Source organism: Sus scrofa, chromosome 7 (genome assembly GCF_000003025.6).
Source record: "Sus scrofa isolate TJ Tabasco breed Duroc chromosome 7, Sscrofa11.1, whole genome shotgun sequence".
Lineage (NCBI taxonomy): Eukaryota > Metazoa > Chordata > Mammalia > Artiodactyla > Suidae > Sus > Sus scrofa.
This window is the reverse complement of record NC_010449.5, coordinates 39,300,498-39,319,659: the sequence shown is the minus strand read 5'-3', so window position 1 is coordinate 39,319,659 and position 19,162 is coordinate 39,300,498. Positions and strand designations below refer to the sequence as shown.

The following is a 19,162-nucleotide window of genomic DNA, read 5'->3' as shown; positions in this document are numbered from 1 at the left end:
TGGGTGACAGAACATGTAGTGATGACTATGTATGTGGTCTCCTTAGGGAGGAGGAAGGTGGTTGGGGTTGGGGTGGGGGCAGAGTCCATGGAGGGCTCCTGGGGTGGCTGCAAAGTTCCATTTCACATCCTGGATAGTGGCTGCAAAGATGTTTGCCTGCTAATGATAAAGCCATATATTTTGTTTGGTCGACATCTACATTTGCATTTTATCATGTGATTTAAGGGGAAAAAAATCTTTTTAAACCTATAATACAGGGGTTGGCAAACTTTTTTCAAACGGCCAGTCTGTATTTCAGATTTTGCCGGCCAAGAGGCAAAATTGTACTTACATAACCACTTGAAATGTAACCATTTAAAAATGCATAAGGGGAGTTCCCGTCGTGGCGCAGTGGTTAACGAATCCAACTAGGAACCATGAGGTTGCGGGTTCGGTCCCTGCCCTTGCTCAGTGGGTTAACGGTCCGGCGTTGCCGTGAGCTGTGGTGTAGGTTGCAGACGCGGCTCGGATCCCGCTTTGCTGTGGCTCTGGCGTAGGCCGGTGGCTACAGCTCCGATTCAACCCCTAGCCTGGGAACCTCCATAGGCCTCGGGGGCGGCCCAAGAAATAGCAACAACAACAACAAAAGACAAAAAGACAAAAAAAAAAAAAAATGCATAAGGATAAAACTGAGCATTGCAACCCTGGAGGGTCCACTAGTCCTTGAATTCCCGATCCCAGGAGGATCACAACCTTCCAGGCCCACCATCTGCGCCCCCAGCCCGGGATGGGTCCTGGAGAGCGCCAGGAGCTGTTCTCCTCCCCCGCCGCTGGACTCCTCCACCTCCGCGTCTCTTAGCAACAGGCAGACGCAATCTCCTCTCTGGCTAAGACTCCAGGTGGGGAGAGGGGGAGCGAGCACGCATGCGCACAAGGAGCTCCCAGCTCCACCCACCCTCTCCGGGAGAAAGTGGAGGTCCTCCCAGCACTTTAGCCGTGGGGCCAGGTCCCAAGCAAAATCTGTCTCGCGATTCTCCCACACGTCCTCTACCACACCTTTGTCACAAGGGACAGCAACAGCACCAGGCGCCTGCTAGAAATCTAGAAATACAGAATTTCAACCTCACCCCAGAACTACCAAATCAGAGTGCATTTTTAACAAGCTCCCAGGAGGTCCCAATGCATATTAATGTTTGACAGGCGTTGCTTTTACAATCCAGATAAGGCAAAGCCATAAGTAAATACATATATATATATATATGTTCACCTCTTATAGGTTGAACTTTTAACCTAACCACTAAAAAACAGCCTTTTTGATTTACAAGCGGAAGTTCCCAAAGCTGAGTTCCTTATGCTTAGTAAGGGTGAAAATCCCCTCGTGTCTCCTCTGACCGGTGGTCGAGGACAAAATGCATCACTAACCTCGAGTTCCTGCTCTCAGAGTCAATGGGGTCATCAGGAAGGACAATTTCCATTCCCAGAGTAAGGGCATTGCTTCATATGAACAAGGTGGAAAGAGAGGGCTCAGAAAAAGGGCACTTTGGGCTTACCCAGATAAATAAGACGGCAATATAAGGGCAATCCCAGCCGCAGGGAAGGCAGCACCCAAACCTAGCTAAATGGCTCCCAGGAAACAGGCCTCATTTGCATTCTAAACCCCCAAATGAAATTCTTTCGTGGCTCATCGGGTTAAGGATCAGGGGTTGTCACTGCAGCAGCTCAGGTCACAGGTTTGATCCCTGGCCTGGGAACTTCCACATGCTGTGGGTACGGCCAAAAAAGCAAAGAAAAAAGAAAGAAAGAAATTCCTATGAATAATAAGACAGTGGATGAGAACTCCTGAGAGAAGTTCCCAGGTCAGTAACTTCCCAAAGTGGTTAGTTCTCTCCATATTTATCTATTATGGGAAACTGCAGACCTTAAATTTAACTTCCTCATCAGATGAGAGTGGCAAATCAGAATAAATACGTCCCCGAGTTCCTGTTGTGGTTCAGCGGTAATGAACACGACTAGTATCCATGAGGATGCAGGTTTGATCCCTGACCTCACTCAGTGGGTTAAGAATCCGGTGTTGCCATGAGCTGTGGCATAGGTAGATCTGGCATTGCTGTAGCTGTGGTGTAGGCCAGCAGCTATAGCTCCTTGGACCCTTAGCCTGGGAACTTCCATATACCGCAGGTGCAGTCCTTTAAAAAAAAAAAAAAAAGAATAAACACATCCCAATACTTAGAAGAACCACTTGGCTTCACTGGGAAATACTAAAAAGAGACTAGAGTGGTGGCTCAGTGGGTTAAGGATCCAGCATTGTCACTGTTGTGGCTCAGGTTGCTGCTGTGGCACAGACTCAATTCCTGACCCAAGAACTTTTTCACACTCTCTGAACAGTCAAAAAACTTTTACAAAATAACAAGATGGGGGGGACCATTCTTCAAACAGAAAACAACTCAAAAGACACATTTCTAAGAATCCATGATACATACTAAAACATGGATGAGCTGTGAAAACATTATGCAAAGTGAAAGAAGCCAGTCACAAAGGATCATATATTGTGTGATTCCATTTGTATGAAATGTTCCGAAGAGGCAAATCTTTAGAGACAAAAGTCATTAGTGATTGCCTAGGGCTGGGACGGCTGGGGGATTTAGGGGTTGATAGTTAAAAGGTGTGGGGTTTCTTTTGGAGGTGATGAAAGTGATCTAAATATTCTTTTTTCTTTTTTTTTTTTTTTTTGCCATTTCTAGGGCTGCTCCCATGGCACATGGAGGTTCCCAGGCTAGGGGTCGAATCGGAGCTGTAGCCACTGGCCTACACCAGAGCCACAGCAACGCAGGGTCCAAGCTGGGTCTGCGACCTACACCACAGCTCACAGCAATGCTGGATCCTTAACCCACTGAACAAGGCCAGGGATCGAACCCACAACCTCATGGTTCCTAGTTGGATTCGTTAACCACTGAGCCACGATGGGAACTCTGAAAGTCACCTAAATATTCTAAAAGTTGTTCAGATAACGACTCTGTGAAAGTACTAAAAGCCATTTGAATTGTACTCTTTATTTTTCTTTATTTATTTTTCTTTTTAGGGCCACACTTGTGGCACATGGAGGTTCCCAGGCTAGGGGTTGAATCAGAGCTGTAGCCACTGGCTATACCACAGCCACAGATCCTTAACCCACTGAGTGAGGCCAGGGATCAAATCTGCGTCCTCCTGGATACTAGTCAGATGTTTCCACTGAGCCACGAGGGGAACTCCCCCTGAACTGTACTCTTTAAGTGGGTAAATTGTATAGTACATGAACTATATTTCACTAAAGCTCTTTGGGGACAAAAAAAAAAAAGATCTATGGTTCCACACTAGATCCACAATGGTCTAAAAACATGGAGTCCCTACTATAATGCAAAGACTTTTTGGGGAAAATCTGAAGGAAGAAAAAAAAATACTGACATTGGTACTGGGTAGAGACACCAGCAAGATTTCTCTAGCAAAACACTTCCATCTCAGTTTGGGGAAGAATTTCACAGTCTTGTTTCAAGATCATGAACCTCACAGAAATCCCCATCTGGCTTTAGGTTCCTGTTCCAAAAATACTGGAAAAACCAATAAAGGCAAAACACACGTTCAAAACAACACCTTTAATGAACAGGGACAGGAGTTCCCATCATGGCTCAGTGGTTAACGAACCTGACTAGTAACCATGAGATTGTGGGTGTGATCCCTAGCCTCGCTCAGTGGGTTAAGGATCCAGCGTTGCCATGAGCTCTGGTGTAGGTTGCAGACGCCTCTCAGACCCTATGTTGCTGTGGCTGTGGTGTAGGCCGGCAGCTACAGCTCCGAGTAGACCCCCAGCCTGGGAACGTCCATAGGCCGCAGGTGTGGCCCTAAAACGACAAAAGACAAAAAATTAAAAAAAAAAAATCTATAGGGACAAGGGAAGAAACAGAGGATCATGGGATCGAAGCTATAGGCTCTGTCAGAATACAAAGTTGAGAATTCACTATCACTATAGAAACTCAAGTCCAAAAAAAGACTACACATTTACCAGGGAAACTGTGTTTCAAAATCCCTAAATAACATAGCTCACAAAGAATGGTGGCCAAAAAAGCCCACCTGAATGGTTGAGGCCTTGGATGGCACTGACTTCAGCTCTGCTACCCCTATTGGGCTTGTTTTTTTGTTTGGGGGGTATTTTGGATCTTATTTTATTTTATTTTATTTTATTTATTTATTTATTTTTGTCTTTCTGTCTTTTCTAGGGCCGCTCCCGAGGCATATGGAGGTTCCCAGGCTAGGGGTCTAATGGGAGCCGAGCCGAAGCCACCAGCCTACACCAGAGACACAGCAACACAGGATGCAAGCCGCGTCTGCAACCTACACCACAGCTCACGGCAAGGCCGGATCCTTTACCCACTGAGCAAGGCCAAGGATCGAACCCGCAACCTCATGGTTCCTAGTCGGATTCATTAACCACTGAGCCATGACAGGAACTCCGGGGGTTTTTTTGGTCTTTTTAGGGCCACACCCACAGCATGAGGAAGATTCCAGGCTAGGGGTCGAATCAGAGCTACAACTGCTGCATCTGTGACCTACACAACAGCTCACAGCAATGCCAGATCCTTAACCCACTAAGCAAGGCCAGGGATCGAATCTTCGTCCTCCTGGATACAGTCAGGTTCATTACCGCTGAGCCACGACAGGAACTGCCCCCTTTTGGGCTTTAACGTTGGCAAATTCTCTTCTCTATCTGCTTAATTTTCCAAACGAAGAGCAGAGGATATCATGAGAAGTCCCAAGAAGACCCCAGCTCCGCCCACAAGGGCCCTTGTTGGCCTCAAGGTCACAGCAGACACCATGGAGAGAGACAGAAGGGAAGGTGGAACAGGTATCTCTTAGCTAAAGCAAAACACACAAAACTCAAGGGCATTGGGAGGCTTAGAGAGAGAGAAATCTCAGCAGCTATCAGCCAACGGCTTCCTCTAGACCTGACAACCAGGATTCTCTCTAATCCCCAAGCAAATTAAAAGACCAAATGTTATTAAGCAATTAATAATGGAACAGATGCTGCTTGGCTTCTGTGTCTCATCAGCTCGACTCCTGCTCCAAAGGACCTGCTTCAGTCCCTACGAACAAAATGGCCATTTCCAATGCCAAGGGCAAAGGAAATTGCCCACACAGTGCCTGACACATAGTAGGTATTCAATAAATATTTGTCGAATGACTCTTTCTTTTTTTTTTGCTTTTTAGGGCCACACTTGCAGCTTATGGAGGTCCGAATCGAATCAGAGCTGTAGCTATTGGCCTACACCACAGCCACAGCAAGTCGGGATCTGAGCCTCGTCTGTGACCTACACCACAGCTCACAGCAACGCTGGATCCTTAACCCACTGAGCGAGGCCAGGGATCGAACCTGAAACATCATGGTTACTAGTCTGATTCGTTTCCACCGAGACACAAGGAAATTCCGAATGACTTGAATGAATGCTGATATCACCTCCCTTGGACATCTCTGCCTCTCACCTCACCCGGGGAAACACATACACATACACACACACACACACACACACACACACACACACCACACAGAGCTGAATTCATGCTTGTTCACTGCAACTCCATTTGTAATCTTGCAAAATTAATAAACACAATTACTGCTACAATATAGATTTCTGAAGGGCAGGGATTCTGGTCAATTTTGTTACAATGTACCTTCAGCATCTAAAACAATACCTAGCACACAGTAGGCTCTTAATGAATATTTGCTGAATGCCAAATGAATTAAGGGGCTACTATGTGCCAGGCCGCTTGGGCTACTTGAACTCCTGCAGAAGAAGCCTCCTTCCCTATATTACCTCCACCGGGAGGCGGAGGCTGCCTTGAGTCCTCCTGTCGCCAGGGGCCGCTGTAGAAAATGCCTGGCCTCCTTCTCACGCCACCTTCTATCCCGGCGGTGCCCTTTGACTCCGTGAAGTCGCTGCCCCGAGTTAAGATGGCGGCGTCGGTGGCAGCTGCAGCTGGGCGAATTCGGCGGGCCATTCGAAGGTCGCCTCCATGGCAGGGCCTCTGCTTTCGGGCGCTCTCATCCGAGGCCCCTCCAACCCAGGCCGCGGCCGTGCGAGACGCCTTCCTGAGCTTCTTTCGAGACCGCCATGGCCACCGCCTGGTGCCGTCCGCTTCGGTGCGGCCCCGCGGCGACCCCACTTTGCTCTTCGTCAACGCGGGCATGAACCAGGTAGGAGCTGAGCCACACTGACCGGGGCGGAGTTTGTGGGGTTCTTCGGGATTGGGCAAAGGAAGCGAAGGGCGGAGCTCTTAGCTTTGGGGGAGCTGGGGGGAAAGCCGGTTGTGCGTGGTTAGGCTAAGAGATTGGGGCGCTAATTAGGGCTTAGGGTGGCCTGGACCCGGCAGCTTTGGAGATCGAGTTTTAGGTTCAGGAACAGCGGGTGTGGAGTCCCATGGAGGCAGACTGGCGGGGGAAGTCTGGCTTTATTTACTAGTTCTTTAAAGATAACCGGTTCATTAAAATAAACGTTGAGCACATGCTATTTGTTAGTCTTTCTTCTTTAAGGCTTTTGACTTTGAACACCACTTATCGTCCCTAGACTTGCCCTGTTTCCCGCCACCAACACGTCTCCTGTTACCTTGCCTATTTTACTAGCAGAAAGTGTCTGTTTCGTGATTTATTTACCAGAGATGGGTGCCCCCACGCTCCCAAGTTGCCCCTTTGGCCAAGACTACATTGTACTCTCAGCGATGCAGTCAGCCTTCAGTCTGAACTGCCATCTCTGTCCCCACTCCCCATCTTTCCCTTCTACTGAGGGCCAAGGATATATCTCTCTCTCCCTCTACATGTGTTTCCAGTTCAAGCCAATCTTCCTGGGCACTGTGGATCCACGAAGCGAGATGGCAGGCTTCCGACGTGTGGCCAACAGCCAGAAATGTGTGAGGGCTGGAGGACGCCACAACGACCTGGAGGATGTGGGCCAAGATCTTTCCCATCACACCTTCTTTGAGATGCTTGGCAATTGGGCCTTTGGGGGTGAATATTTTAAGGTGAGTCTCCAGGAGGCCCTGGAGTTAGGAAAAGGTCACTCGTCAACCAAGAGAGGGGTCAAAGTTAATCCTGTCTCCACTCCTTGGGTCTGCTTTGGCAGGGCCTCATACCAGACACAGAGGCTAAATGAACTTTTATAATAGGAATGGGTCTCACTTCTCTAATTGGGTTGTAAACTCCTTGAGGGCCAGAACTATGCCTCCCGCCTAATGGTTGGTTGATAATTATTGTTTGACTAAGTGGTTAGAGAGTAACACTAAAGTGCAAGAGTTAAAAATATTCCCAGGCTAGGGTAGAGAGAGAATTTCATGGAGAAGGTGGAACTTGGAAGAACGTAGGATTCAGAAAAGGAATGAAGCTTTCAATGCAGGAACAAACTCAGAAATGGCCATGGCTTGTTCTGGAAACAAGGTGGACAATGGAAATGGTTTTGTCTCGAGCCAAGGCCTGAACTCATGTGGCTTGATGGACACTTCTGCGGCGCCTTCTTCTCACCCATCTTTCTCTTCCATATGGATTTCTACCACAGGAGGAGGCTTGCAGCATGGCCTGGGAACTGCTGACTCAGGTCTATGGGATTCCTGAGGACAGGCTCTGGGTCTCCTACTTTGGTGGTGACCCCAAGGCTGGGTTGGGTGCAGACCTGGAGAGCAGGGACATCTGGCTCAACTTAGGGTGAGTCCACCCCCACTTCCATCCACTCCTGGAGAACAAGAAGACTGAAAAATAGAGACTACCAGGGCTGGTCCTCAGAGTCTCAGTATATCCCAATACCATAGGGTCAGCCCCTTTCCTCCTCCTTCTGAGCTTGATGGAAGGGCTCCCTCAACAGAGGGGGACCCAGCTTCTGCTTTTGTCTCCCCTGCTACCTGCCTGGCTCTCTTCCCAGGGTGCCTGCCAGCCGTGTGCTCTCCTTCGGACCACAAGAAAACTTCTGGGAGATGGGGGATACTGGCCCTTGTGGACCCTGTACAGAGATCCACTATGACCTGGCTGGTGGGGTGGGAGCCCCCCAGCTTGTGGAGCTTTGGAATCTGGTTTTCATGCAGCACAACAGGTAAAGGGGTACTAGGGCAGGAGGGAAATCCCTGGCTGGAAGTGAAAAGGCCGGTAGTCAGGAGACTTTTATCTTTTTTTTTTTTTTTTTTTTTTTGGTCTTTTCCAGGGCCATACCTGCTGCATATGGAGATTCCCAGGCTAGGGGTCTAATCAGAGCTGTAGCCGCTGGCCTACACCACAGCCACAGCAATGCAGGATCCGAGCCGCATCTGCAACCTACACCACAGCTCACGGCAACACTGGATCCTTGACCAAGTGAGGCCAGAGATCAAACCCGAAACCTCATGGTTCCTAGTTGGATTAGATAACCACTGAGCAACCACGGGAACTCCCCCCCGCCTTTTTGCTTTTTTAGGGCCACACCTGTGGCATATGGAAGTTCCCAGGCTAGGGGTAGAATCAGAGCTTCAGCTGCCAGCCTATGTCACAGCCACAGCAACTCGGGATCTGACCTACACCCACAGTTCATGGCAATGCCAGATCCTTAACCCACTGAGTGAGGCCAGGGATGGAACCCTCAGGGATACTAGTCCAGTTCATAACCTGCAGAGCCACAATAGGAATTCCCATACTTTATAAAAAACCAACTTTTTTTTTTTTTTTTTTTTGTCTTTTTTTTTGTTGTTGTTGTTGTTGCTATTTCTTCGGCCGCTCCCACGGCATATGGAGGCTCCCAGGCTAGGGGTTGAATCGGAGCTGTAGCCACCAGCCTACGCCAGAGCCACAGCAAAGCGGGATCCGAGCCGCGTCTGCAACCTACACCACAGCTCACGGCAACGCCGGATCGTTAACCCACTGAGCAAGGGCAGGGACCGAACCCGCAACCTCATGGTTCCTAGTCGGATTCGTTAACCACTGCGCCACGACAGGAACTCCCAAAAACCAACATTTAAATAAATAGTGCTTACAATGTGCCGGACACATTTCTAAACACTTTGCAATTAGTAACTAGATTTAATCCTCATCTTTGCTCATGACAGTTGAAACTAGTCACTGCTGCTGTCCGGAATATGCTCTCTTATCATGATGGAGTTGACTTGATGATCTATAAGATTTTCTTCCAGCCTTGATATGTCTTTTTGTGAGGCAAAGAATTCTGTCCCAGAAAGGGGGTGTCTGGGTCCAGGCAAAGGCCCAAGCAAAGCGTGAGGGTGGTGATCACCCATTATGAGAAAGGACAGGACCCGAGGCCATCATCATTTCTGCCTTTGGGGGTGGGGGGCAGAGGATGATACTTCTCTCTGGTTCCTCCCACTATCGACCCCTCCTCATCCCTTTACTCCACTTGAGCACTTGCCTCGTGTGTAGTCCGGGGCGGAGGACTCACCTTGCACACCTTTCCTGGCCAGAGAAGCAGATGGAAGCCTGCAGCCCTTGCCCCAGCGGCACGTGGACACAGGAATGGGCCTGGAGAGGCTGGTGGCTGTGCTGCAAGGCAAACACTCCACCTATGACACCGATCTCTTTTCCCCACTGCTGAACGCCATACACCAGGTGAGCCCACTTCTTCCCTTCTAGAAGCCCCTCTGACCTGCCATAACCGGTGCTTTCCATCCTTGTTGAAAACTCAAGAGCATGGAGACAGTGACCAGCCAAGGATACGAGGGTGTCAAACGTGAGGCTCTGATTCATGTTTATTACTTGGTGTTGCTCCTAATTCCTTCTTGCCTTCACATATTCAAAACTGTCGAGTGCCTGCATTGTGTTAAATCTTTTTGCTTGGTTCAGAAGATATAGCAGTAAATAGAGAAGAGGTTACGGAGATTACATTCTAGCCTAGGAAATAGATAATAAGTAAACGTATTAAAAAACAAGATAGCGGTTTACAGATTGTGAATAAGCGGTCAACCTGGGTGACAGTAATTGGTTGGAGATGGGGGCGTAGAAGCGTCTTAGATGAAATGTTCGGGGAAGGCTCACCAAGGAGACGATCTCTGAGTTGAAACCTGAAAGAAGAGGAATCAGCCATAGGAAACTCATTCCAGGCAGAGGGGAGAGCGAGTACCAAGACATTTGGAGCATGTGTAGGTTCACCTACGCTGTATAATGAACCACGTAACATGTCGTGGCTTAAAATAACAACCATTTATGTAGCATATGAGGCTGTGGGCTAGGATCGCAGGCTGGACTCAGCTGGTCCTCTGTGAGCTGAGTCCTACACCTGTGGTCAGCTGCTTGGAAGCTGGCTGGCTGTCAGTTTGGGACAATGGGGGTGACGGGGTCTTATGTCTCTCTTCCAGCAGACTGGCTTGGCAGGCTTCCAAGAAGGAAAGCAGAGGCGCACACAGCCTCTAGAGGCCTGGGCTCAGCATAGTGTCATTTTCACCACATCCTGTTGACCAAAGCAAGTCACGAGCCTTGCCCAGCTTCAAGGGATGGAGAAATAAATTCTATCCCTTGATGGGAAGCGCCTGTAAAGTCACATGGCAAAGCAGCCTGCATATGGGGAAGGGAAGGATTGTGGCCAGTTCTGCAGACACTCTCCCACAGGGAGGGAGGCAGAAGTCATGTCTTGTGGGGCCTTGGGAGTCCAGAGTGGGTCTTTTTTCCCAAGTGTGGTGTGATGGGCTCCAAGCGGGAGGGCCACAATCTGATTGACACTTTTTAAAAGGCCACTCCTGTTGCTGGGTGGAGGATGGGCTGAGGGAGACAAGAGTAGAAGCTGAGAAGCCATTTGGGAGGCTCTTTCATAGTCTGGGAGAGACAGTAGGGCATGACTCAGGCTGGTCTGGTCGCGGTGGAAGTGGAGAAGAGTAGATTAATTTGAGAGATCTCATGGAGGTAGATGCCAGAGGCCTCACCAATGGATTGGATGGGGAGGGGAAAGAAAGTCAAGGCCAGCTCAGAAGTTTTGGGCTTGAGCAGTGCGATGAATGGCAGGACTGTTCATTGCGGGGGAATGAACAGGTTTGGAGCTGGCTGGATCACACCTCTGCTTTGGAGCCCAGGTTAATGTATTTACAGCTTACCCTGTGTTTCCCTTACAGAAAGGCTGTGGAGGTGGGTGGGGAGTGGAGAGCACCTGGATGGGACGGCCTAGTTCAAACCTCCCGTCTGCCCCTGACTTGTGTGCCCTTGTGGAACTTGGCTCCTCCGAGCCTCGCTTCCCTCCGTAAAGCCAGGATAGTAACACCTCCCAGAACAGGACATGTCAGGGATTAGACACCGTGTCATTCAAGCACCCACCTGGTCCTGATAATGGAAATTCAGTAAATGATCACAGCTGTGGTCACGTCAGTGCTGAATGTGGCCCCAGGAGGCAGGGACTGGCTCCCCATCACTTTCAAAGCTTCTCCAGCCAGGCCATTCCCAGTGCAGTCAGCTTTGGGGGTGAGGGCAGATGCTCTAGGGGTGATGGAGCGCATCCCGCCTGGGCCAGGTCAGCAGCTGCGTCTCTCCTGCCCAGGGTTGCGGGGCACCCCCTTACTCAGGCCGGGTTGGGGCGGCAGACGAGGGGCACATAGACACGGCGTACCGTGTGGTGGCTGATCACATCCGTACACTCAGCATCTGCATCGCCGATGGTGTCTCCCCTGGGATGTCAGGAGCCCCGTGAGTCTGGAAGGGCTGGGGCTGCTGGAGGATCAAGGGGGAGAGGACGGAGGGTGACAAGAGCTGGTTGGGTTGAGATGGCAGGAAGAGGGGAAGGGAGGGGACACTGGGGTGGGAGCACTCTCTGGACCTTATCCTCCCCGCTCCCTTCCCTGCTGACCAGGGCCTGCTGGGGGCTCATGTCTATGCCTGAACCCCTCCCTCTAGGCTGATAGTTCGTCGGATCCTCCGTCGAGCCGTGCGGTTCTCTACAGAGGTGCTGCGGGCCCCGCCTGGCTTCCTGGGCAGCCTGGTGCCTGTAGTGGTGGAGACGCTGGTAAAGACAGAGCTTCCTTGCTCTCCTGGGGCCCTCAGGAGCCTGTCGTCGAGCTCGCACAGTGTCCCATCCTGGGCTTCCCATCCTAAACATCCAGCCCAGTGTCCTCCCAGTGGGCTGAGAAGGCTGGAATGGCTTATAACAGGCAGGGAGCCTTCAGGAGGCCTCTTTGCCCAGGCTGCTGAGCCTTTGACCTCAGGACCCTGTTCTGCCTGTGTTACCCGCCGCTGAAACTCATTCCCCATTCAGATCCCTCCCTTATCCATCAGCCCCTCTGAGCCTCCAAGGCAGGGGTCCTCAGGAAGGCTTAGGGTAAGGTGCAGAGGGGACTGGTTGCTGCTGACACCTCCTTAGCCCTCTTCTCTGCCCCTAGGGAGGTGCTTATCCAGAACTGCACAAGAACTCAGCCCAGGTACTGGGTTCAGGTGGGGGAGGGAGGGGTTGGCAAGAGAGAGTGGGAGAGGGAGGCTCTCCCTACCAGGAGGCCCAGCTCCAGTCCTGCCCTGCCCCCTTCAGATAGTCAGCCTGGTGTCTGAGGACGAAGCGGCCTTCCTGGCCTCCCTGCAGCGGGGTCGGCGGATCATCGAGCGGACCCTGAAGCGCCTGGGGCCTTCCGATGTATTCCCTGGTGAGCGGGCACCTGGCCCAGAAAACCAGGACCCACCCTTAGGCAGCCAGGCCAGGCCTTAGATACCCCCTCCTCCCCTACGTGCCCTCCCCCACCCCCATGCTCGCTTTCCAACACCCAGGCCTCTGGCGGGACCGCCACCTTGCTTTTCCTCACTTCCCCGCTGCCCTGCTGGCCCTGCCTCTGGTCTCCTTTCCAAGACTGGCTCCATACCAAGAATGAGCTTTTCCCCCTCTCTGAAATGCCATGTGCCAAGGAGGGGCCCCGGGCTACCCCCAACTCTGGTTGTGGATCCGGAAGCCTGAGGTGGCCCCTCTCCTGGGCCTGCCTGGTATGGGGAGGGGGCACTGGACTTGTGCTTGGCTCCCGCGGCTTCTGTGTGGTTAAAAAAGCCCTGGCCCTTACTTCTGCCCCCTCCCTCTGTTCTGCCCCTGCCCCCCCGCCCCGCAACACTTCTTGTCTTCCTTCCTCAAAGCCGAAGTGGCCTGGTCCTTGTCACTGTCTGGGAATCTGGGGCTCCCCCTGGACCTGGTGGAGCTGATGCTGGAGGAGAAAGGGGTGCAGCTGGACTCTGCAGGGCTGGCGCGGCTGGCCCAGGAGGAGGCCCAGGTAGAGGTGGGGACACCCCCGCCCAGGATTCTGGTGGGACACATCCACTTCCTCCCAGCTGTGGAGGCCCAGTGGCTGCAGCTCCTGAAGGAAACAGGCCGAGAGAAGGTCTTTCCCCTCACTTGGGCCCCACCCGCAGCCCGAGGAGAGGAACGCTAGTGCGGTGGGCCAGACAGCAGCAGGAGAGGCCAGCAGGCGTCCCAGGGAGGGCGCCTCGGGGGCAGCCGTGGGTGAGGGAGGCCTGGTCCTCAGGCCCACACAAAGAGTGGTTCAGCAGCCAGCCTGGGGCCTCTAGTTTATGCCGTAGGGGGCACAGGGTCTTAAGCTGTGTGGCAGTAGCAGGACTCTACGGAGACTCAAGTCCTGTCGCCCTGTCCATGCACCCTTTCCTCACACACCTGTCCTGCAGCACCGGGCACAGCAGGCCGAGCCGGTTCAGGAACAGGGGCTGCGGCTCGATGTCCACGCACTGGGGGAGCTGCAGCGCCGAGGGGTGCCCCCAACTGATGACAGTCCCAAGTACAGCTACTCCCTGCGACCCAGTGGGGGTTACGGTAAGAGCCTGGCCTAAGGCAGTGGCCACAGGCTGGCCTGCCCGAGATTGGAGATTGGGAGGGACAGAAGACCGCAGAGACCTGCTAGCAGCTGTGGGGTGCACTCCGTGGGGTGGCCACCAGGGGTTGCAAGGGCCCCTGGCTAGAAGTACCCCCAAGTCCCATGCCTGCCTGCTTCAAGGAAGGCACGAACCCACATCCCACTTCCCACATCCCAGACCCTGTCCTTGCACTGATAGCTACTCTCGGTCCCTGCAGAGTTCAGCACCTGTGAGGCCCGGGTGCTCCAACTGTATGCAGAGGATGGAAGGGCCGTGGCCACCACGGGGGAAGGCCAGCGCTATGGCCTCCTCTTGGACAGAACCAACTTCTACGCTGAGCAAGGGGGTCAGGCTTCTGACCGAGGCTACCTGGTGCGGGTGGAACAGCAGGTGAGCACCCCCCCACCACCGGCCCCTGCAGGAAGCAGAGCTGGGCCAGAGGGAGAGGCTCTAAGCGCTAAGGGCCTCGGGCCTCGCCCTTCCCCAGGATGTGCTGTTCCCAGTGGCCCAGGCTCAGGTCTGCGGAGGCTTCATCCTGCATGAGGTGGTGGCCCCTGAGTGCCTGAAGGTGGGGGACCGGGTGCAGCTGCATGTGGATGAGGTGAGGACCCCCACATCCTGTTCTCAATGTCCTGCAGCCCTCTCTCCCCACCCCCACCTGCACCCAGGCCCATGGTGATAGAAGTGTTTTAGGCCTGGCGTTTGAGCTGTATGGAGAAGCACACAGCCGCCCACCTGCTAAACTGGGCGCTGCGGAAGGCCCTGGGCCCCAGCACAGAGCAGCGAGGCTCCCACCTCAGTCCCGAGAGGCTGCGCTTCGACGTGGCCACGCAGGTGAGCAGGGCATGGAGAGGCAGCCAGTGAGGCCCTGGGCTTAGAGGGTCTGGTGGAGGTGACGGGGGCTGCAGGGAGTTTGGCCACCAAGAGGGCCTGGGCTCCCTCTCGCTTGGTCACTGGGGGACCTTGGGCAGTTCTTCCCATCAGGCTCCTCCGGGCCATCAAGGGTCAGGCTGGACAGTGTCTGGCGCCCTCCCTTCACCTCCAACCATCTAGCTTCCTCGTCCCTGCTGTTAACCCAGGCCATTCTTGCTCAAGCTGAGCTGCCCTCTCCCTTCTCTGCCGCCGCCGTGTCTCTTTGTATGTCTGGCTCAAATCCTCCAGGAAGCACTCACTGACTAAATCCCGCTCCCCTGAAGACACCGCGCTCCTGTGACTCCCCCATCCTGTGTTTCCCTTCCACTGGCTCCCCTGGTTGTAAGTTCCCTGAACACAGAGCCTCCATTTTCTGTTTCTTCTTCAACTTTCAGCGCCTAGTGAAAGGCCTGCAGCTCGCAGTAGACCCAGCCCCCCGGGTAGCTTTTCTAAGGAAAAGAATTGTCTGCTCTACAGATATTTACTGAGTACATGTTATGTCCTAGCCACTGTTCTAGAACCTGGCTATCGTTCAGTGAACATCAGCTGCTTTTAATGCTTCATTTCTAGGCATGGCGCTGACTGCCTGTCAGTCTGTTTATCTCCCCCCAACCCCTCCAGGCTCCACTGACCCCAAAGCAGCTCCAGGCTGTGGAGGACACTGTGCAGGAGGCTGTGGGGCGGGATGAGGCCGTGTACATGGAGGAGGTGGCCCTGGCACGCACCACCCACGTCCCTGGGCTGCGCTCGCTGGATGAGGTAAGTTGGGGGAGTGCCTTGGTGGAGATCACCCCCCCCCACTCCCCGCTGCAGGCCAGTTAACAGACCCACCCCCTCTCACCGGCAGGTGTACCCTGACCCCGTGCGGGTGGTGTCTGTGGGGGTGCCTGTGGCCCATGCGCTGGAGCCAGCCTCCCAAGCTGCACTGCAGACCTCTGTGGAGCTTTGCTGTGGAACGTGAGTCGTTTCTCTCTCCTGGCCTGGGGCCCTGGACCCTCACCCTTCCCTGGTCTTTGGAGCCACTGGCCCCTGGTTTGTAGCTCAGGCTGCTCTTTTCTCTCCCATCTTCCCTCCCCCTGCCCATAGGCACCTGCTGCGCACAGGGGCTATAGGGGACCTGGTCATCGTCGGGGAGCGCCAGCTCGCCAAGGGCACCACCCGCCTGCTGGCCATCACTGGGGAGCAGGCCCGGCAGGTGAGCGTTCCAGGGAGTGGGGGGCAGAGGGCACCACTGATGTGCTCAGGTTGCCGGGTGCCCAACAGCAGAACCACTGTTCATACTTGTGCACCCATACAGCCGTACCAGCTGCCAGCAGCTGGCATCTGCTGTGATTATTTGGTGCCCTGGCGGGTCCTGGTTGTTAAATGCTTTGAATTTGGCCCGGCCCAGCAGTGAGCTGAGAGCCCCTGCCTTTGGGAGTGAAACTAAACCAAGATGCTCTGACCACCCTGGTCCCTCCCTGCAGGCCCGAGAGGTGGGCCAGAGCCTGGCCCAGGAGGTAGAAGCGGCTGCGGAGCGGCTGAGTCGGGGCAGCCGGGATGTGGTGGAGGCGCAGCGGCTGTCCAAGGACATGGGACGACTCACAGACGTGAGGGACACCCCCGCCATGGAGCTGTCCCCTCCCTCTCCTGGCCCTGTTCCTTTGGCCTCTCTGGACCCTGCCCCTCTCTCTCCAGCGTTCCCATTAGACTCCAGCTGGGCCAGATGTTTGTGGGGTGGGATGTGGAGGGTGGTCTCTTCTCTGGCCTTGCTGGTCCCTGGCTTATAGCCCGTGGCTCAGGCAGGCCAAGGGTTGATGTACTGCTTCTGACCACAGGCCGTGGACACCTCTGTCATGCCCCAGTGGCAGCGGCGGGAGCTTCAGGCCACACTGAAGGCGCTGCAGCGGCGTGCCAACACCGCCATCCGGAAGCTGGAAATGGGGCAGGTATGAGGAAGTTGCGCTGCTCCCGGGGGACCAGATACCTGGCCCACCTGGCAAGGGTCAGAGACGCCAGCACACATGCCAAGAAGCCTCAAGGCCTGGCATGGGGTGGGGGGTGCTGCTTCTCCCTCTCCTGCCAGCTGGGCATCATCGGGCCATTCCCTCACTTCTCTCTGCCAAACTGGGTCTCTCCCCCAGCTCCTGAGTCTGCTCAGGCTCCCCCTCCAGGAAGCCAGCTGACTTGATTGTGCCATTCAGCCCTAATTGCTCCTTGACTGTGAATCCTCCTCCCTCCGCCCCTCTCATCCATCTGTGCTCCAGCCCTTGTCCTTTCACCTTCAACGACCTATTTGTAGGGACCAGGATCTATGATGACAGGGAGGAGGTAAGGGAGAAGAGGAAGGACACGCAGGGAACCCCAAAGAAGTAGGCCATTCTCGGCAGAACCCCTGGCACCTAGCTGAAGACCTTTGCTGGGGGCAGGGGGCATGGGAGGGGGTCTCTAGACCAGGGCTTTGTTGAGCCGTGGGGGCCTGTTGCCTCCCAGCCCCACCCCTGTGCTGTCCTTCCCGCCCCGCAGGCTGTACTGAAAACCCAGGAGTTGCTACAGCGGCACTCGGAGGGGCCCCTGATTGTGGACACGGTTTCTGCTGAGTCCCTCTCGGTCAGTGTTGGGGTTGGGATGGGGAGGGGAGAGCCCTGACAGGGAGGAAGCCAGAGGTCACCTTCTGTCCTCCCTTGCGCAGATGCTGGTGAAGGTGGTCCGGCAGCTATGTAAGCAGGCGCCCAGCACGTCTGTGCTGCTACTCAGCCCTCAGCCTCTGGGGCAGGTGCTGTGTGCCTGTCAGGTGGCCCAGGTGAGGAAAGGGAGGCCCCCACTCGCTCAGCTCCTGCTCCAGCTCTCTGATTCCACGCCTTTTATTCCTCCCAGATGAGGGGGCCACAGCTGGGTAGAAGGGATCTCTGAGGTTACCCCCAGGTGGGGATAGAGCACCCTCCTTGTCCCCAGGTCATCCCCCCAGAGGCGGCACCATGAGATTCCCTAATTCCCACCACCCCACCTCCAGGCTGCACATTTCTTGAAAATAAGTAGCAGCCGTTCATCAACCTCCAGATGTTCCCAGCCCATCCCTCTCCGGTCTCCTCACCCAGTTCCCCCCATCGTGCGCCCTGCTGGGAAGGGGTTCTAGTCACTGGAATTCCCCTTCAAGGGCACAGTGAGTGGATGGGAGCAGGGAGGGCTGCTGTGCATTGCTGCCCCTTCTGTTTCTGTCCCCAGAGCGCCACGCCAGCCTTCACAGCAGAGGCCTGGGCACTGGCTGTGTGCAGCCACATGGGGGGCAAGGCCTGGGGCTCTCGGGTGGTGGCCCAGGGCACCGGAAGCACTGCCGATCTGGAGGCTGCCCTCAGTGCAGCCCGAGCCTATGCGCTCAACCAGCTCTGAGCCAGGCTTGCCCAGGGGCCCCCACAGACCAGGGACAGCAGACAGGCCAGTGCCTGGAGCCCTGAAGGAGCTGCAGGACCTCCCCGGAGGCAGAAGCAGAAGGCCAGAGCCTGGAGGCCAAGCCACTGAGCTGAAGAAGACAGCCCTGGTCCAGGCCTTGCACAAACACAGAAGGTGTGCGCTGGGAGTAGTGGGCCTGGGGACACACCCATCCACTAGGTGAATATGAAGACATGGGTCGCCTTGGCTGTGACTGTTTATTCAAAAGTACTTCACAGAGGATAGGAGACTCCGGCAGGAACCTTCCCCTCCTAGCAGCCTGGAATGGGTCCCCTGTCACCAGTCTGACCCCTGACACTGGACTGAAAGGCCATCTCCACAAGTGCTCACACAGGTCCTCTGTGCCAGCCCACTCGGGACACCCACCAAGGCCTCCTCAACTACCAGGATTCAGAACCATTACGTGACAGTCGTGACAGTGGGCAGATCCTCTCTGATGTCAATTATTTTATTAACAGTGACTTCTTGTTTTAACGAAGACCCTGGTGATTTGTTGATAAAATGAGCCAGCAGGTACTGGTCAGTTGCTGAGAATGTGAGAACCAGACAGAGCCTCTTGCCCCTCCGGAACTTAGTTCCAGTGGGGAAACGGCAATGAAGAGATAGGAGAGGGTGTCGGGGATGAGGTCTGTGGAGACAGCCGGGCTGGGGCTGGGGGTAGGGGTCAGGAGCATCTGGAGGAGGGTGTGAGCCGTGGGGACATGTGAGGAAAGAGCAAGGGCAGAGGCCCTGGGGGGAAGTGAGCAGGCAGGTGGCAGCTCTTGGGGTTAGAAGGGAGTGGACTTGAAGCCTACTCTTTGAAAACAAGTTGCACAGTGCCTGCCCCAAACCTGAGCTAAAGCTGAAGCTGAAACTGGCAGCTCTGAGCAGGAGGAAGCTGAGGGATGGAGCGCGGCCCTCCTTCCCCAGCAAGATGAATCCATCCAGGACCAAGCCAGCTGCTGGAGCTCCATCTCTGTGGCCAGATGAAGGAAGGGACCTTGAAGGACCCATCTCCAATCTTGCTCCCTGGCTACAAAATTCCAGCGCCATTTAGTC

General features: G+C 54.3%; 1 protein-coding gene across 1 annotated transcript; it reads left to right on the top strand.

The window, feature by feature from the left end:
* Positions 5,364 to 18,640, top strand: AARS2 (alanyl-tRNA synthetase 2, mitochondrial). Its single transcript, XM_001929593.5, has 22 exons — positions 5,364 to 6,202; positions 6,832 to 7,023; positions 7,554 to 7,699; positions 7,914 to 8,081; positions 9,433 to 9,577; positions 11,490 to 11,635; positions 11,843 to 11,951; positions 12,325 to 12,363; positions 12,468 to 12,579; positions 13,055 to 13,188; positions 13,598 to 13,742; positions 14,001 to 14,173; positions 14,271 to 14,384; positions 14,477 to 14,617; positions 15,317 to 15,454; positions 15,543 to 15,652; positions 15,782 to 15,890; positions 16,162 to 16,284; positions 16,513 to 16,623; positions 17,201 to 17,284; positions 17,367 to 17,477; positions 17,900 to 18,640. The coding sequence occupies exons 1-22, from the start codon at positions 5,882 to 5,884 to the stop codon at positions 18,062 to 18,064; spliced, it is 3,036 nt and encodes a 1,011-aa protein (XP_001929628.2). The 5' UTR covers positions 5,364 to 5,881; the 3' UTR covers positions 18,065 to 18,640.

Coding starts and splice junctions, on each gene's coding strand:
- AARS2 (XM_001929593.5), top strand. CDS start 5,882: ATGCCTGGCCTCCTTCTCACGCCACCTTCTATCCCGGCGGTGCCCTTT. Junction 6,203..6,831: donor TCAACGCGGGCATGAACCAG/GTAGGAGCTGAG, acceptor ATGTGTTTCCAG/TTCAAGCCAATCTTCCTGGG. Junction 16,285..16,512: donor ACATGGGACGACTCACAGAC/GTGAGGGACACC, acceptor TTCTGACCACAG/GCCGTGGACACCTCTGTCAT.